This window comes from Notamacropus eugenii, chromosome 3 (assembly GCF_028372415.1).
Source record: "Notamacropus eugenii isolate mMacEug1 chromosome 3, mMacEug1.pri_v2, whole genome shotgun sequence".
NCBI lineage: Eukaryota > Metazoa > Chordata > Mammalia > Diprotodontia > Macropodidae > Notamacropus > Notamacropus eugenii.
Window position 1 is genome coordinate 214,312,506 of NC_092874.1, and position 18,629 is coordinate 214,331,134.

Below are 18,629 nucleotides of genomic sequence, written 5' to 3' on the forward strand. Positions count from 1 at the left end.
GAGCTGGGGCCTCTTAATCAGATAGCTTGCCCCTCCAAGCGTATTTCTATATTTCTAAAGGGTAAGTTATCTGTTTAGTATACTTTGTATGGCTCTCAGTAGGTCACCATCTTCACGGCAAATGATAAATTCTGTAAGAACACTATATGCGTATATTAAGGACTTATAAAATATTCTTTGAATTGAATTGAATTATAATAAATATAAGTAACAGATTAGAAAATCAAAAGTATCTTTCTCAGTGTAACTTACAATGAGTACTTAACCAGTGGTAACATAATGGAAACAAAATTTGCTACTTATTTGAACTCTTTTTATGTCAGTAACTTTTTTGTTTCTAAGGGAGAGAGTGGGTGAACAAGAGAGTTCTGGGTACAGTTTGTGTATTTGCAAAAGGCAAACAGAAGCTCTGAATGATGAAGAACATGTCTGTGTGTGCATCTGTGCAAAAAAAAAAGAAAAATGCAAAGCCTCTAGATAATAAAATTCTTTTGGATTCTGGCCATTTGTCTCACAAATGTCATTTTGTTAGCTTATTTTAGTCCAATTCTGTCATTTCCCTTTCACATATAGTACATACCATTCTCAAACCTTTCACTGGAGTCACCTTAAGCTCTGTGGACAACGCCTTCCTGATTTGTTTGGGTTTTTTTCCCCCAGGGTGCAGGTGCAAAGTGGCCCTTCCAGGTCTTGGGAGAGTTCACCTGTCTGCTGGGCGGTTTCTTCCAGGATCAAATGGAAATCAAATCCTTCCGCGTGTGTGTGTGTGTGGGTGTGAGTGTGTGTGTGTGTGAGTGTGCGTGTGTGTGTGCTTGTGTGTGTGTGCGTGCGTGTGTGTGTGTGCGTGCGTGTGTGTGTGAGTGTGTGTGTGAGTGTGTGTGTGCGTGTGAGTGTGTGTGTGTGTGTGTGTGTGTGTGTGTCTGTGTGTGTCTTTCAGGTGGGAGGAGGGAGTTCCTGAGAGGCCCAACGCCTCGGAGGCGTGGCTCAGGGGCGGAGACCCGCTGGCAGTAACAGAGAGCTAGCTAGCTAGAGCCCAGGGCTACCTCCGACCGCCTCTTTTCTCCCAGGTCTCGCCGTTACAGGAAGGAGAGCGGAGCTCCGCGGCCGCCAGTCTCCTCGCCACCCTACCACCCTCTCCTTATGGCCATGGCAGCCCCAAGCTTACCTGCGGAGTGCGGCTACATCAGAACCGTCTTGGGCCAACAGATCCTGGAGCAGCTGGACAGCTCCAGCCTGGCTCTGCCTTCAGAGGCCAAACTGAAACTGGCTGGGAGCAGCAGGCGCACTGACCAGTCCGCTAAAACCCTCAGAATCCAGGAACAGGTCCAGCAGACGCTGGCCAGGAGAGGAAAGAGTTTCGTGGCGAACGGTGAGTGAGCCTCGCCTTCTTGGGAGCCCCGGGCGGATCCCTCGAAAGGTCTCTTCTTCGGGACATTTTTTTTCTTCCCCAGCCCTTTCCTGCTCTTCCCATGGATCTGCCCCACCCCGATTCCCGGTGGCCTTTCGGGGTTGGGAAAGGCCGCAGAAAACCTGGGGAGGACTTTTATTCCTAGTTGGACCTGTTGCTCTTTCTGTGGCATTCGCTGCACCTTCGTCCCCTCTCCTGCAGCTCCCCACCTCACCGGTAACTTGTCTGAAAAAAAGCCTAAAAAGAACATTGCAGGGTTTCATAATATAGTTATGTTGATATACTTTAAAATAAGAGGCCCATTATACCCAGTACCGAGTACCCTCCTTTGAAATTTTTTTTTAATTCGTATTTACCTGTGTTCTAAAATCATAAATTAAGATCTGAAAGGAACCTTAATGATCATCAGGTCCAAACTCCTCATTTACGACTGAAGAAACTAGTCCCTCTATAGGTTCTGACTTGCCCTAGGTCACAGGTAATGACTGAATTAGGATCTGAATCCACGTTCTCTCACTCCAAAATCAGCACCCCTTCCACTTTAGCACAGTGCCTCTTTTTTCTTCTAAAGATCTGGGAGTTCCTCACTGATCATCATACATTCCCATCTTAATGACTGGCATTTTATGAGGAAATACAGGTCATTCTGTTAATCCGCACATTTATCTAAGATTCATCCGGGGGCCACGTATAAAGGTAAAAACCTTAATGAACAGAAAAGAGATTTTAGCCAGCTCCCACTGGCTACTTCCTTCCTTCCAGACATGGTGTCCTAGGGCAGAATGGATTTCTTAGAAGATCAGATTGAGGAGAGAGACTAAAGGGTGCCCTAAATACAACTTTAGCCTAGAACATGAAGTACTGAGGGAAAAGAAGGCAAAGTGAAATGTGACCAGCTGAGGTGGAGAAAGACAAAGAAATCAAATCTTTGCAAGCAAAGATAAAAATAAAGCTACACAAATAAGGATAGTGAGGTGCTAAAGTCTTTTAGGTCCACTAATTTTTTCAGATCAATACAGAAATTAAATTGTTACCTCTGTTTCAAAGGCTAACTAGATTTGGAGTCAGAGTTCTAAATCCTTGGCTTTACCACTTACTAAGATTATTGTGTAACCTTGAGCAAATCAATAAAAGAAGATTGGGGTGGCAATTTCCTTATGCATAAAAATTAGAGGGGTTGACTAGGCCCTCCAAAGTGCCTTCCAGCCCTATATCCTATATGATCTTATGCATTTAATGCAATGGCCAGAGTCTAACTGGCATTAGAAAATTAGATCCCATTGATGCTAGGAGGGTGGTGAATGATTGTTTATAAAATGCAAATGTAAAACATAAGATTGCTTGAAAACTATTAATGATATCAATTTAAATAAAAGAATCCCAAAGAGTGTTAACTAGCCCCATTTATTCAATTCCTGTTGAGTAAGACCCAAGGTAAGAACCTTATATCTCCATAAATTAAATTATAATTCCTAAAACAAAGTGGAGATAAAACATTTACATTTGCTCAATTGTATCCAAAAGATGGTACCCTTGGCCTAGTATGACCTAGTAGGTTCCTTGGTAAATGAATACATAAGTATGGTATAGCATAGTAGCATGAGTACAGTTCCTAGTATAATTTATTAATTCAGTGGGGTCTTATGCTTTCAATTTTATTAGTTTCTTCTTTGATTTTTAGAATTTACATTTTGTTTGGTTTTTTAATTAGTTGATTTTCTAGTTTCTAAGTTGCATACCCAATTCACTGATTTATTTTCTCTCTCTTTTTTTTGTTGATGAAATTGTTTACAGATTGAAATACAAAAGCTTTCATCCCTGATATAAATCCAACCTGGTCATAAAATATAATTTAATTGATGTTTTTCTGTAGTCTCTTTGCTAATATTTTATTTAATTTTGTACTTCAATATTCATTAGGAATATACTATAGTAGTCTCAGTATTTTGACTCTCCCTAGTTTAAGTATCAAGATAATATTTGTGTCACCAAAGGAATATTGTAGGGCCCCTTTTCCTGTTTTTGTAAACATTATGTCATGTTGCAATTAGTTTTCTTTGACTATTCAGTGGAATTTACTCATAAATCTTGTATTGTCTTGTATATTTTTGGTGTTTCTTTTGTGTCATATTTAATTCTGAGATTAGGTTATTAGTGCCATCATTTCTTCTGTTAAACTAGGTATTTTATATTTCTTTTTATTTTAAATATTTAATTTTTTCCAATTACATGTGAAAAAAAATTTTTAATTTGTTTTTTAAAACTTAGTGTTCCAAATCTTCTTTTCCCTCTCTCCACTCATTGAGAAGACAAGCAATTTTATATAGGTTATACTGTGCAGTTATGCAAAATATATTTCCATAGTAGTAGTGTTGTACAAAGAAACACAAACAAAAAAAAAAAAACAAGAAAAATAAGGGAAAAAAATAGTATTTCCCAATCTGCATTCATAGTCCATCCATTCTCTGGCAGTGGATAGCATTTTTCATCATAAGTCCTTTGGAAGTGTCTTGGATCATTGTATTGCTGAGAAAGCTGAATCATTCACAGCTGATCATCCTTACAATAATCCTGTTACTGTATACACTGTTGTCTTGGTTCTCCTCACTCCATTGTGCCCCAGTTCATGTAAGTCTTTCCAGGTTTTTCTGAAAGTATCTTGCTTACCATTTCTTATAGCACAACAGTATTTTATTTTACCATATCATATCATTTCATTTTATCATAGTCATATCTACAACTGGTTTAGCCATTCCTCAATTGATGAAGATCCCCTCAATTTTCAATTTTTTTGCCAACACAAAAAAGAGCTGCTATAAATATTTTTGTCCACATAACTCCTTTTCTTTTCTTTAAAATCTCTTTGGAATTTTTTTGCATATTGCTGCATCAAAGAGTGTGTAGTTTTATAATCCTTTGGGCATAGTTCCTAATTGCTTTCCAGATCAGTTCACTTCTATTTTCCTACATCATCTTCAACATTTGTTATTTTCCTTTTCTGTCATATTAGCCAGATGTGAGGCGGTACTTCAGAGTTGTTGCATTTTACATCTTTTTTTTTAAGTATTTTTAAGTATTCAGGGTTTTTTTTGTACATAAGTAAAGTTGGGGGAAAGAGTTTCTAATAGTTTCCTCTATTCTTTATCTGTTCTGAATTCTTTTTTAATTTTTGATACTGTTCCTTTTTCTGTTTTGTCATCCTGCTATTGATTTATCTATTTTATTGTCTTGTTCTTCCTTTCACCCCCTGTATTATTTATTAATTCAATGGGATTTACAGATAAAATGTTAACTTTGATTAAATTATCTATTGTTTTGAGGTTTTATGCATAATACATGGTCAATTTTTGTAAAAGTACCATGCACAACTGAGGAATATATGCACTCATTATTATCCCCATTGCCATAAATTTATCATATCTAAATTTTCTAGAACTCTGTTCAAATCTTTCACTTGTTTCTTGCTCTTTTGGTTATATTTATCTAAGTCTAGTAGGACTATATTGACTTCAAGTCAGTCCAACAGGCATTTATTAATTATTTGCTATGTGCCAGGCATTGTACTAAAAAGCTAGGTGAAAACAACTCCTTTGGTCTTTCATAGTTCATAGTCTAATGGGAGAGAGAAAATGAAAATAATTATATATGAATAAGATACATTAGAGAGAATTTCAGGGGGATGGCACTTGCATTAAGAAAAAATTCAAAAGCCTTTTTGCAGAAGGTAAGACTTTAGCTGAGACTTGAAGAAAGCCAGGGAAACTAAGGAGTGAAGATGAATGAGGAGGGAATTTTTGGCATGAGGAACAACCAGTAAAAATGCTCCTATTTGAGGGTAGAGGAGACATGGGCATGATTGTAAGGAGTAAAGAAGTCTAGCGATAAACTATGGGGGTTGGAGGTGAGAAACAAGGTGTAAGAAGACCAAAAAGGTGTGAGCTTACAAGGTGTGAAGGCCTTTGAACGTCAGAGGATTTTATATTTGATTTTTGCGGTGATAAGGAACTACTAGGTAGGTTACATGGTCAGATCCAGGAAAAGCCATTTGGCAGCTGAGGCAGATGGACTAAAGTGGAGAGAGCCTTGACCAATCAGCAGGCTATAGCAATAGTCTAGGCTTGAACTGATAAGGGCCTGCACCATGGCAGCAGTGTTAGAGGAGAGAAGGGATATTTAAGAGAGACATTACAAAGGTAGAACCGATAAAACTTGGCAACTGATTGGATTAAAGGGGTTAGAATGAGGAGTGAAAGGTTAGAATGAGGAGTGAAAGGTGGAAGACACCTAAATTGTCAATCAGGGTGACTAGGAGAAGGATGATGCCCTTGGCCATAATAGGAAAGTTAGGAAGAGGGGAAAGTTTGGGGAAAAGATAATGAGTTCAGTTTGGGACATGTTAAAGTTTAAAATACCTATGGCCTTCCAGTTTTAGATGTTCAATAGGTAATTGGAGATTAGAGACTTTAGATCAAGAGAAAGGTTAGTACAGGATAAATGTATCTGAGAGTCATCTCCATGGAAATGATAATTAAAACCATGGAAGTCAATGAGATAAAAAAAAAAATTGAAATAGCATAAAGTGAGAAGAAAAGAGGGCCAAGGACAGAGACTGAGGGGACATAAAGTGTTAGTGGACTTGGCTAAGATTTAACAAAGGAAATTGAAAAGGAATTGTCATACAGATAGGAGAACTAGGAAACAGTAGAGTCATGAGAAGTATATCAAGAAGGAGAAGGTGATTGACCTCTGCAGAGAGGTCAAGAACAATCCAGATTGAGATGATGATGTAGGAAGCCATGCTTCAGAGAGTTAAGAGAGTGAAGAGAGGAAGTGAAGGCACTAATTATTGATGGACTTCTTAAGGAGTTTAGAAATGAAAGAATTGAGAGATATAGGATAATAGCTATCAGGAGTGGGCAGATCACTTAAGGGTTTCTAGAGGATGGTGGAGACATTGGCATGATTGTAAGGAGTAGGGAAACAGCTAATGGGCAGGAGGAGATTGAAGGTTAGTGAGAAATCAAAGATGGTAGAAGGGGCAATCTGCTGGAGAAGATGGGCTGGATTGGGATCACTTCTGCATTTAGAGTTTTGCCTTGGCAACGAAGAATGATTAACTCTTCTTGTGAGAGAGGGATTGAAGGAATAAATGGCATAACACTTCTGAATATGACTTGAGGAGGAGGGAACAAGAAGGGCATCTTGGCAAATGGCTTCGAGTTTTTCAATGAAGTATGAAATAAGTTTATCAGATGAGAAGATGGAAGTAAGGAGACATTTGGGATGTTTGAAGAAGGATGGGAAGGTCTGAAAGGTCAATGTGGTGAGTGGGGCAGAGAATCAATTAGGGAAGCACAAAAGGATTGCCTTGTTTCAGTGAGGGCCAATTGAGATTGTGTAATATAGATTTGTAGTGGACAAATTCACCATTGAATTGGAGATTGTGTAATATAGATTTGTAGTGGACAAATTCACCACTGAATTGGTGAATTGGTAAGTTTCCTTCAACTCTTGTTAAGCAGCATGTGAGTAGAAATAAAAGCAGCAAACAGGGGGAATAATCCAAAGCTGACATTTATTAGGATAAAGATAATTGATAAGATAAAGTGGGCAAAGGGCTTGAGAAAAGAGGACAATGTAGAGTTAAATTGCTTCACCCACTGGTCAAGACGGGGAAGGGAGGAGAGGGTAGCCAATGATGACCTAGGAAAGTACTGTAAGTTAGAGGGCTTGGAGGTCATGATAAGGGACAAAGAACAAGGTTGGGAGTTGCAAGGCAGAGAGAAAGGTGGACTGACAACAGATTATGATCATATAAAAGAATTTCAGAATTCGTGAACATAGATGTGGAACACTTATGGGTCATGGCAAGATCAAGAATATAATCATCTTGATGTGTAGTTGGGGTGGAGTGAAGGAATAGGTAATAGGAAGTGAGTGAATTAAAGAAAAGAGAGGGTGAGGTATTGGAGGGAATACCAAAATGTATGTTGAATTCCCCTAGTATGAGAAATTGGGGGACATTGCAGAGGAGGGGGGAAAAGGGGTTATCAGTGGAGAACTGAGGACAGGTTTAAATAATGATAGCCAGAGACTGAGAATCACTGAGATGGGGAGGGTAGGATGGGATGGGAATATCTTAATCATTGAAGATTGTATTTAGGCAGGTTATCTTCATCTCTAGGGGGTTGGTCTAAGGGGTGGAGTTATCTCTGGGTATGAAACAGTGGGTCTTTCTTCTGCAACTTGATTACATAAGATAGTAAGTCACCTATTGCACAATGTTCCCTTTCCACTGGAGTGAATTTCTTTTGCCTTTTTTCTTTTAAGATTATCAAAACTATTCCCCAAACTTCTGTCATTTTCTTGGTGAATCCTCTGGAATCATGATTAATCAGAGATCTTAAGCCTTTGAAAATTATTCATTTTAGCAATGCATTCTTATTGCATAAATTGTTCTCTTTGTTTTGCTCACTTCACCCAGCACAAAGGCAAGCCCAGCCCAATCTGAGTGCTTGGAGCATCTTCTCTGGCTTTCCTTGCTGGACCCCTTCTCCAGTCTCCAAAGGACCTTTGACTGACTCTCCATCATGGCCTTGGATGGAAAAAAGATTTACTGCAGTTTCTCCTCGTATTTCCCAATCACTCTTCAGTCTTGTGCTCTTCCTTCATCTTTGTTGGAGTTGCTATGGGACATAGTCTCTACTGTTCCCTCTTTTTCCATCCTTGCTGGGCTCTCTGTTCTTTCTTTCAGTGATCACATCAATTTCCATAGATTCACTTATCAACTGTAAGCAGGTTACTACAATATCCAGCCCTTATCTCCTCCCAGAGTTCTAATCCTACATCTTCATCTGCCTTTGTATCTCTAGCACTTAGCAGAGTACCTGGTATATAGTAGGCACTTAATAACTGTTTTTTAAGTGCTAGAAATTTCCCCCTACATATTCTATTGCAATCTCAAACTTAAAATGGCAGGTAGGTGGTACAGTGGGTAAGAGAACTGGACTTACAGTCAGGAAGTCCTTCCTCAGGTACTTACTAGTTGTGTGACCCTTTGCAAGTAACTTAACCCTTAACAGCCTTAGTTTCCACATCTATAAATGGATGTATATTGGCATCCACTTCATATGTTCAAATGAATATCCAATGAGATAATATGTGCAAAATATTTTGTAAACTTTAGATAATAACAAAATAATTGAGCAATTATTAGCTCAAAGTCAAATATTTTATCTTTCAACCTAAACTCATTTCTTCCCCTTAATTTCTCTTTTTTTGGGAGATTCAGTAGATTTTATTCTTCCAGTTACCCAAGTTAGAAAATCAGGAGTCACTGCGGACTTATTTTTTTGTGGCAACCTACCCGTATCCAGTCAATTTCCAATTTTTGTAAATTTTGTCTTCCCAGTATCATTCATCTCAATGTCATTACCTTTTCTCCACTCATATAACTTCCCCAGTTCAGTTTCTCATTATCTCTCACCTTATTTTTTACAGTAACCTTCTAATTGATTCACCTAAATCCAATCTTTCCCCATGCTAATTCATCTTCCACACAGCTGCTAAACTGATATACCTCAGACACATCTGATCATGTCACTTGCCTGCTGTCCTAGGATAAAATACATATTCTTCTGGCATTTAAAGCCCTTCACATTCTGACTCCAGCCTATCTTTCCAGTCTGATTATGCATTCCTTCTCCTCCTCACACACTCTGCACTCCAGATAAACTGGTTTATTTGCTATTCCTAACACATGACACTCCATCTCCCGTGTTTACACAGACTGTCCCACATATTTAAAATTCTCTTCCCCTAAACTTCTAACTCTTAGAATGCCCTCAAAGGTCGTCTCAATTACTATATCCTTCAATAAATCTTTCTTGGCTCTACATTTCCTTCTGTGTACTCCACTCTTCCCCCTCCCCCATTACTTTGTATTTATTTCTTATCTATCCTGGATTTCCTTTTATAGTCTCATAACCTAGTACGGTACCTGCCACTCTATCAAATAATATTTTTTGATTATGTGATATATGGTCTTGGGCACTTATCCTCTCTGAACCCCAGTTTCCTCATTAATAAAATGAGAAGATTGTACTACATGACTGTTCAATTGCCTGCCTCATTCACTAACTTCCTTAGCAATCTTCTTTTTTATTACAGTATTCTTTTCCTAGATGGACCTTGATATTTTTAGAGACAGAAAAAATCTGGATGGTCCCAAAATAGTTCATAATTGTGGAGCTAGAAACGACTTTAGAGGCCATCTATTCCAAACCTGGCATTTTTATAGATGAGGAAATTGAGAACCAGAGAAATTAAATGACTTGCCCAATGTGGCCTAGCTATTAAATGTCAAAATTGGGGTTAAAACCTAGGCCCTTTGACTCCAAACTCATTTCTCTATACCATTCTGAATTTTAATTCTCTTTCTGTCATGGACCTTTTCTTCTTCAAAGCTCCCCGGCCCTATTCTTGGAGTCCAAGGAACTAAGGCTGAATAGTCTTTAATAGAGAATACTCATATTCTCCCAATCTGTTCTGTTGTTTGGGTTAAGAAACACTGATCTAGCCCAGTCAACCCCTTTTACAGAGGAAGCCTTTGTGTTGCCTGGGAGATGTTCAGAGAGGTCATGTGATTTGTCTCAATATCTTCTTTGCCCTGGTAGTTGGGGTACAAAAAAGTCTTCTGACCCATCCCCAAAACCGGTGCTTTTTCTGGTACATTGTGTATCAATTCAATCCAATAATTTGCAAGTGTCTACTTTTCTACTTTCCCTACTCTTTAGGAAAGAAAAATTATAGATAAATTTACTGTCATGTAGCTTATTATTTACAAAAGGTAGATAATACACAAATAACTATAATACAGAATAAATACACAAGAAAGTAAACCAAAGTGTTTTGTGAGGTCTAAGGGAAGACAATGTGCAGCCAGCGAACAAAATTTGAACAAGGCTTTAAAGGAAGGGTTGGAATTCGATAATAGGGATGGAAGAGTAAAGGGTCATTCCAAGCATAGGGTGCAACATGATCAAAAGACATAGAAATAGAAACAAAAAAGCAAAGGGCATGTATGTAAAGCAGAGTACGTAGAAAAGAAGGCTGATGTCAGACTGTGAAGGACTTTGAATGACAGAGAATTTGAACTCTATTTAAAAGGCAGTCAGCAGGCATTTATTTGTTCTTCTTAATGGTAACAAATTAGTCTTCATGACACCCTCTGATTGAACTCAAATACAGTTAGGTCATCATTCAGTGTTTTGAAGGATAGATTGAAAAAAGGAGCTGGAACTCAGTATATGTCTGTGTGATTAGAATTATAGATTTGAATCAGAGACGTAGGAAGTAGAAGTTGAGGTTATTACAGTGGCTCAGAATCTTTGACTGTGAGCAAGTCCCTTTACCTCTCTGAACTTCACTTTACTGAGAGGCATTATAGGTAATGAAAGAGCAGTGGGTTTGGAATCTTAAGAAAATCTCTTAAGTTCTGATTCTCAGTTTCCTTATCTGTTTGGGCTGGATGATTTTTAATGTCCTTTTGGTGGCCATTGACAACTTTTGAAAGGACAGTTTCAATAAAATCTGTTTCAATAAAATTATTCTGTTTCAATGAAACTGTTTATTCAAAATAAAATTCAAAAAAATGAAAGGCAAATACCAAAGAAGTGATGAGAGTAGTCTGAGGCATCTTTTTTTAAGAAGATTTTTTTTTCTCCAGTATGTCTAGTAGTAAAGGAGAAGAAAAAGATGAGATCACAAGTAGAAAAACCGAGATGAGGATTTCTTGTTTTTAGTAATGCATATAGCATGTTTGCTGTGGTCTTACTCTCTCAGGTCCAGGATGAGACCCAGGGGTTGAACCTAAAGGTTTGGGGTGTTTCTCTACTACTATTGGCTTGATCCCACCTTCCCCATTATTAGGCCTCATTTGCTAAAATCTTATTTCTTTTTAATCCCTCACCATTGAGTAGCTTTTAGAAAATATTCAAAATATACAGAACAAACAAAAGTAATTCCTTCAATACTGTCAGGGCATACTTTTTCCTACACCTTCTGAGTTTATAGAAGAAAGTAGACAAAATTTGATTCATTTCCTAAATAGCATTTTCCCGCCAAGTGCATGCCAGTATGTCACATCACTACACATTGAGTCTTTTTCCTGGGTTGGGGTTGGGGTCCCAAAGATAGTGTCTTCCACTTGAATATGCATGTTTGATAACCAGGTATTAAGAAGGCAGCAGAGAAAGAGAAATTGAAGATGCATGACTACTCCAACGAGATCCTGGAGATGAGGAGGAAGTGAAAGATCCTTGAGGGCAGGGGCCATTGGCTTTTTATCTTTGTATACCCTGCCTGTTGTATATGTTTAACTAGTAAACGTTTAATAAATTTTTGTTTAATCTAATTGAACTGAATGAAATCAAAGTACAGATAGAAGGATTAATCCTAGAAATGGCTAAAAATACCTCTTCTTCACAGACAAGAAGGAGAAAAGAACATTTGATGGTACTAAGAAGTTTTGAAAAGTGATAGAGTTCCTGTCTTTTCAATAAAGGAAAAAAGTTATCTGCTTTAAATGTGGAAGACAGGAAAGAGCACACATGTAGAACAACAATGTGGGAAATGATAGGGCATCAATAAATGTGATATAGAAAGCTTGCCAACAAACTGAAAGTGTGAGGACCTCGGTAACCTTATCTTACTAAATTAAGAAGCTCCAGGGAAGCTCAGATCTCCTGAGTCTCCCTGTCAAAATAAAAACAACAAAAGGTCACAAGGCCATTCCTTTCCTACCAATGGAGAGTTTGAATATCAACTAACTGCCAATTCCTTAGGATTCTTCCCCCAAATTCCCACTAGTATGAATCAGCCCTTCTCTCCAAGTCCCTTCCCCCAATGCCTGGTCCTGCTCAATCCAGATAAGAATGTTATAAAAACCCAACACACTTTATTGGGTTGGGTGTCAAGTTTCACCTGGAATCTCAGTGGATCTGACCTGTTTCCATCCTCCCTGACTCCCATTCTTTGTAATATGTCCTCTTAATAAAGCTACCTTCCTTTATTTACTGTCTTATGTGGGTTCCGCATTTCCATGTGCTGAACCTGGTACAGGTTGTATGAACAGTATAAAAGCCATTCCTAACCTGTCAATTTTCCTACCTTTTTGATGTTCTTATATCTTACTAGTACTCTGTGATCCAGTGACACTTGTCTCCTTGCCGTTCATCACTTAAGACATTCCATCTTCTGAATCCAAGCATTTTCTTTCATTCATTGCTTGTCTCACATTCCTTGAAAGCCCTCTCTTCATTTCTGGCTTCCTTCAAGTGTCAGCTTAAGTCTCACTTTCTGCAAGAAGCCTTTACTAAGTCCTCCTTAATCTTACTCCTTAATCTTTACTTTGGGACTACCCCTCAATTTATCCTGTCTGTCTTGTTTATGTGTTGTCTGCCTTATTAGACTGTGAGTTACTGCTAGATTTGAGGGGAAGATTGGTGTTTCCTCTCTGAAACGGGTCACAAACTACTTGATTTTTAGTCTGAGAAATTCATTTTAATAAGGAGAAGGAAAAAATGTTTGTCTCCAAGTCCTTTCACTACAATGAGCTTTTTGGTTCTAAATTGGAAAGGAAGCTAGAATGTGAGTGATTCAATTGGTAATGAAAATGAGAAATTTTACATGCCGGGATTCAACAGGATTCCTCATTTATTGTGAGGAGAGATCATTCAGAAGTATTGTAGGTCAGCATCTTATCTGCACTGATCAGTTAAGTGACATCATGCCTAGACTAACCCTGTGCAAGGTGGGACTTGAACTCAAGTCCTTCTGGCTCTGGGGTTCCTTTCTTCCCATGCCATGCTGGCTCTCACTTTTAAATACTGCTATATAGAAACACCCATTTTTCAATGTCAGAACATTCCACTTTAACTCTGAAGTTTTTCTTTTTTATTAAGCCCCATAGAGACTCAAACCCTCAAGTAACCAGAATGTATAGGATGAAAAATGGGAAGTAGAGCAGGCAGTCTTCAAATCTTACCTCAGAAAGCCTCTTAAAATTGGCTTATTAAGGAGTGCATTATCAGGAGTAAGATATTTTCTATCCTATAGTTTGGGTTATTAACTATGAAGATCTTTTAAAAAGCAAAGTGCATAGTACACAGCATATTGAAATGCTTTCACTAGCATTCCCAGAACTACAAATCGGGTTGATCTAGTGCAAACACAATAGCTACTAACAAGCAAGTTCCAGTTTTCTCAATTTCAAAAAGGAAATTAGCCTCAGAGGAACTGAAAATTGTCAGAGACAGATCTATTGATATGCCCTCCATTAGAATCTAATTAGTTTGTTAATTAAAGTCCTTCAAAAATGAAGCAATATGTTTAAGTCCCTACTGAGAATTATTATTTATTACTTATTACTCTATTGTAACAGTCGGGAGACCTGGGTTTGAGACACTTCACTCAGTTCCCTGATGTATCATAATAATAGTTGCACTGCCTATTTCATAAAGTTATTGTGGAGGGGGAAAGTGCTTTTAAAACACTGTAGTAATGGGAGCTATAATTATTATCTTTCCTCCAAAGTTCCCCAGGGAAGTGTGTTGGTTTGGGAAGAATCCCTTATCAACATGTGTAATTCTGGGAAGAAAAGCTCAGCAGGATTCCTGCTTAAGTGCCTTGAAAGTTTTGCTTGAAAGGAATTAAAATGTTTGGGCAATCTTGCATTGTTGGCATACCAGTGACTTGCAGGCAACCAATAATCTACTGAAAACAGAAGATAAGATAAATGTAAGTGATCTGTCATTAGTTATACAACTTTTGAAGCTCTTTCCAATGTTTTTCTTAGCTAACTATTTATGGGACTGAATAGCAGCATAGGTAGGTGAATTTGATAGTAAATAACTCAAAAACCCTAGAGCTTTTCTGAACATATACTTCTTTGAGGTTAATGGGCCTGGATAGAAATTCAGGCAGCGTCTCATTTCACAGAATCACTGTATTACCAAATTTTAAAGTTGGAAGGGACTTCAGTGGTACATAAAAATGTAACCTGGCAAATGGTAGTCTAACCTCTGCTTTAAAACCTATTAATTTTTAGAGAAAATCTCTTCCAAGGCAGTCCATTCTACTTATGAATAGTTGTAGTTGTTAGAATGTTTTCCCTCACTTAATAAAAACTCCCAAGGAAGTTAATATCTTTTAAAAAATCAGTTTTAGAGTGAGGGAGAACTCATTTTACTTGTCTTTGCTGAAAATGCCCCTCTCCTGTTTATTACACCTCCCTCTTCCCGCAGGTTGTTGTTAGTAGATTAATTTTTATTCATTATTTATAAAACATAGGGGCTATTAATTCAGGGATTGTCTTGATGTGGAAAACTGGTCTTTTATATAAAAAGCTTATTTGTAGGTGTTAAGTAGATTGTAGGGATTTCTTTTGTTAGTTCCTTGTATGAAGTAGTTTGGAGTGCCAAGGGTGACTAATAGAGAAGAAAATAGAAGAACATGTGGGAAGGGAAGGGAGTTGCTGAATATAATCCCATCCTAGCAAAGAAAGGTCTGAGAGCAGGAGAGGGGTGAGGAAGGCTGTATACAAAGATCATATTGCTGTAAACACAAACAAGGAATCTATAGTGAGCTTAGAATGCCAGGAGAGTTAAATATCCTACTTTCCTGTCTAAAATGGATCACAAACCATTTGATTTTTAATCTGAGAAATTCAACTCAGTGAGGAAAAGAAAAAAAAAAAGCTATTGTTTACCTGAAGAGCTTTTCACTACAATGAGTTTACTCTTTCTAAATGAGGAAGGAAGATAGAATGTGAATCAATTGGTAATCAAAATGACAAACATTGCATACCAGAATCCACTAGGATTCCTTTTTACTGCTGTGAGAGATCTTTCAGAAGTAATACAACTTTGCTGAAATTCAAAGCCCAAAACAATAAAATTTGCTTATGCAAGAGCATTATCAGATGAGTCACTGATATGATGCAGGAAATAGTTTCAAATTCGATGAAACTATGTACTTAAACGGGATAAAACTATGTACTTAAGTCTTTTTGTTTTCTTTCCTTTTTGGGAGGAGAGAGTGCAGCAGGGAGAATTCTCTGGGATCTGACTTTGTCATAGTGTGTTTTTTACTCTCCCTTTCCCTGTAACTTAGCAGTACACTAGTCCAGTGGTGTCAAATTCAAATAGAAATAGATCCCTACAGATCTTATATTGACTGAAACCAATAATTAACATTATTTTATTGCATTTTTATTTATTTTGTTAAACATTTCCCAAATCTAGTTATAACTGCACTTGGCAATTTTGCAGGCAGTTGAGTTTGGCATCTCTGCATATACCATTGAAATCACAGGTCCAATCTCTCTCCCCCAAATTAAATTTTAAGATGGTAATAACAAAAGTTTTTTGATTGGGTCTACTTCTGAAATTCCCTCGCTTTCTTTTTGTGTTTTAAAATATTTTATTGATGTTCTTTTCTCTTTTTTCTCATTGTCGTCTCTTTCCTCAAGAGAAGCCTTCCCTGACAACAAATAAGTATAGTCATGCAAAACAAATCAATACATCTGCTATGGTCAAAACCACATATATCAAAGTATATCACCCCCTTACCAAAAAATAAAAATCATAATTTAGCACTGGTCTTTTGATGTCATAGTCACTGAATTGTTCAGTTCTGAAGTTTTTCAATGTTGTTTTCTTTTACAACATTGTGGTCATTGTACAAATCGTTCTGTATCTACTCATTTCACTATATATCAGTTCGCACAAATGGTCCAGATTTTTGAATATGTCATATTTGTCACTCACGTTACATGTTTTTCACTCATGTTATTGATATACCATAATTTTGTTGAGGTATTTTCTAAATGATAGACACGTACTTTGCTTCAATTTCTTTGCCACAGTAAAAAGTACTACTATAAATAATTTCGTACTTATAGGTTGCTTCCATCTATCAGTGACCTATTTTGAAGTATGTGTAGCAGTAATATTTCAGGGTCAAAGTGTGTATATAATTCAGGGATGAAATAGTTCCAAGTTGCTTTCCAGAATGGTAAGGTCAGTCCACTCAAATAATAAGGATACAAGCACTGGGCTTACAAAGAAAGGGAAAAATTCACAGATTCACCTAATAGTGTATATTATCATGGCTATGGTCCTACATTAATTCTAACAATGCTATTTTCTCTTTTTGTCATCCAGTAGGATTAAGATGGAACTTCAGAGTCATTTTAATCTGTATTCTCTAATGCGATTTGAAGCTTTTTTTACCTTTGGATGTTTGTATCCTTTGACTACTTATCCATTTACCTATATAATAACTCATCTACTTATATAAGATATATGTATGTGTGTCAGTTCCTACTATATCTGGAATGTCATTTTCATATCAGAGAAATTCTAACAGCATTGATTTTCATTTTACAATTTTTATAATCAGAGTTGTTTATCTTTTATGGTCTTTATTCCTTATGTAGTTAAGAATTTTCCCCTGATCCTTAGTTGTGAAATTTATTTCTTTTTCTCCTCATCTAATTTTTAATTATTTGACCTTTGGAACTTATTTGAGTATATCCATTGCTCTTTCTACTGAACCACAGGTTCTTTCTGGATGATTTATGCTGTTAACATCTACAATATTTTTCTCTAATCTACAACAGAAATTTCCCATTTGTCTTCATCCCTTGGAAGTAAACATTTTCAAGATACATTATTTTAATGAGACTTACTTGGTGTAACTATATGCATCAGTTTCATTCAAGCACTGAATTTCAGAGTTGAAAAGATCAGTGTTTAGTCTAATCTAATCCATACCTGGAAAAGAATTTTCTCTACACTGTAGCATACCTAACCCATCTAGCCTTACCTGACAGAATCAGCATGCAGTAAAGATAGAACTTTGAACCAGACAGAACTTTGGGTCAAACTGGATGTAATGAAATTTAATAAGAATGCAAAGTTTGATACTTACATCCAAATATCTAGTTTGCATTTCTCTAATAGATGATGATTTAGAGCCTTTTTTCATATGACTATAGATTGTTTGGATTTCTTCTTTGGAAAACTGCCTGTACATATCCTTTGACCATTTATCAACTGGGGAATGACTTGTATTCCTATAAATTTGACAAAGTTCTTTATCTGTTTCAAATATGAGACCTTTATCTAAGAATCTGTCCATAAAATCTTTTCCCCGGTTTTCTACCATCCTTATGATTCTTGACTACATTTGTTTTATTTGTACAAAACCTTTTTAATTTAATGTACTTGAAAGTATCCATTTTCACCTCACACTGTTTTCTATCTCTTGTTTATTCATAAATTGCTCTTCTGTCCATAAGTCTGATAAATAATATGTTCCATGTTCTTCAGATTCTCTTGTAATATCTCTTGATATCTAGACCATGTATCTATTTATCTTGGTAAATGGTGTAACATTTTGATCTATGCCCAATTTCTGCCAGAATGCTTTCCAGTTTTCCTAACAATTTTTTACCAAATAATGTATTCTTATACCCAAAACTTAAGTCTTTACACTAGTCAAATACAAGGTCACTATTTATAATTTGCTCCTGTAAGTTTTTATGCCTAATCTCTTTTACTAGTCTATTTTCTGTTTTTTAGCCAGCATCAGGTAGTTTTGATAATTACAGACTTCTAATATATTTTAAATCTGGTACTGTTAAAACCTCCTTCCTTTACATTTTTTTCATTAGTTGCTTTGATATCTTTACTTTTTATTCTTCCCAATGAATTTTGTTATTGTATTCTCTATTTCAGTAAAATATTTTTGGTAATTTAATGGCATTGAATATATATAAATTATTTATGATATCATCCTTTATGTCTAAATTATTTATCCATTTTGATCTTATCTTGGCATACAGTAAAAGATCTTGGTATCTGCCTAGTTTCTTCCAAACTTCTTTCTAGTTTCTCAATAATTTTAGTCAGTTGGTTAGTTCTTACCCCAAAAGCTTGAATCTTTGTACTTATAAAACACTAGATTACTATACTACTCTGTTTTGTGTATCTGGAAACCAGATTATTTAGATGACTACTGCTTAGTAATGTAGTTTGAAATCTGGTATGACTAGGTCACTTTCCTTTACATATTTTTCATTGATTCCCTTGATATTTCTGCCCTTTTGTTCTTCCAAATGAATTTTGTTATTGTTATTTTCTAGCTCTATAAAATA

At 36.7% G+C, this 18,629-nt stretch overlaps 1 protein-coding gene across 1 annotated transcript in view; it reads left to right on the plus strand.

The window, feature by feature from the left end:
* The first annotated feature begins 818 nt into the window (after positions 1 to 818).
* The window catches only part of PKP2 (plakophilin 2), a 117,239-nt gene continuing 99,428 nt past the window's right edge, over positions 819 to 18,629 (plus strand). Inside the window, exon 1 of the mRNA XM_072654339.1 lies at positions 819 to 1,369. Coding sequence (XP_072510440.1) covers positions 1,141 to 1,369 — 229 coding nt within the window. The 5' untranslated portion in view covers positions 819 to 1,140. The remainder of the gene's footprint in view (positions 1,370 to 18,629) is intronic.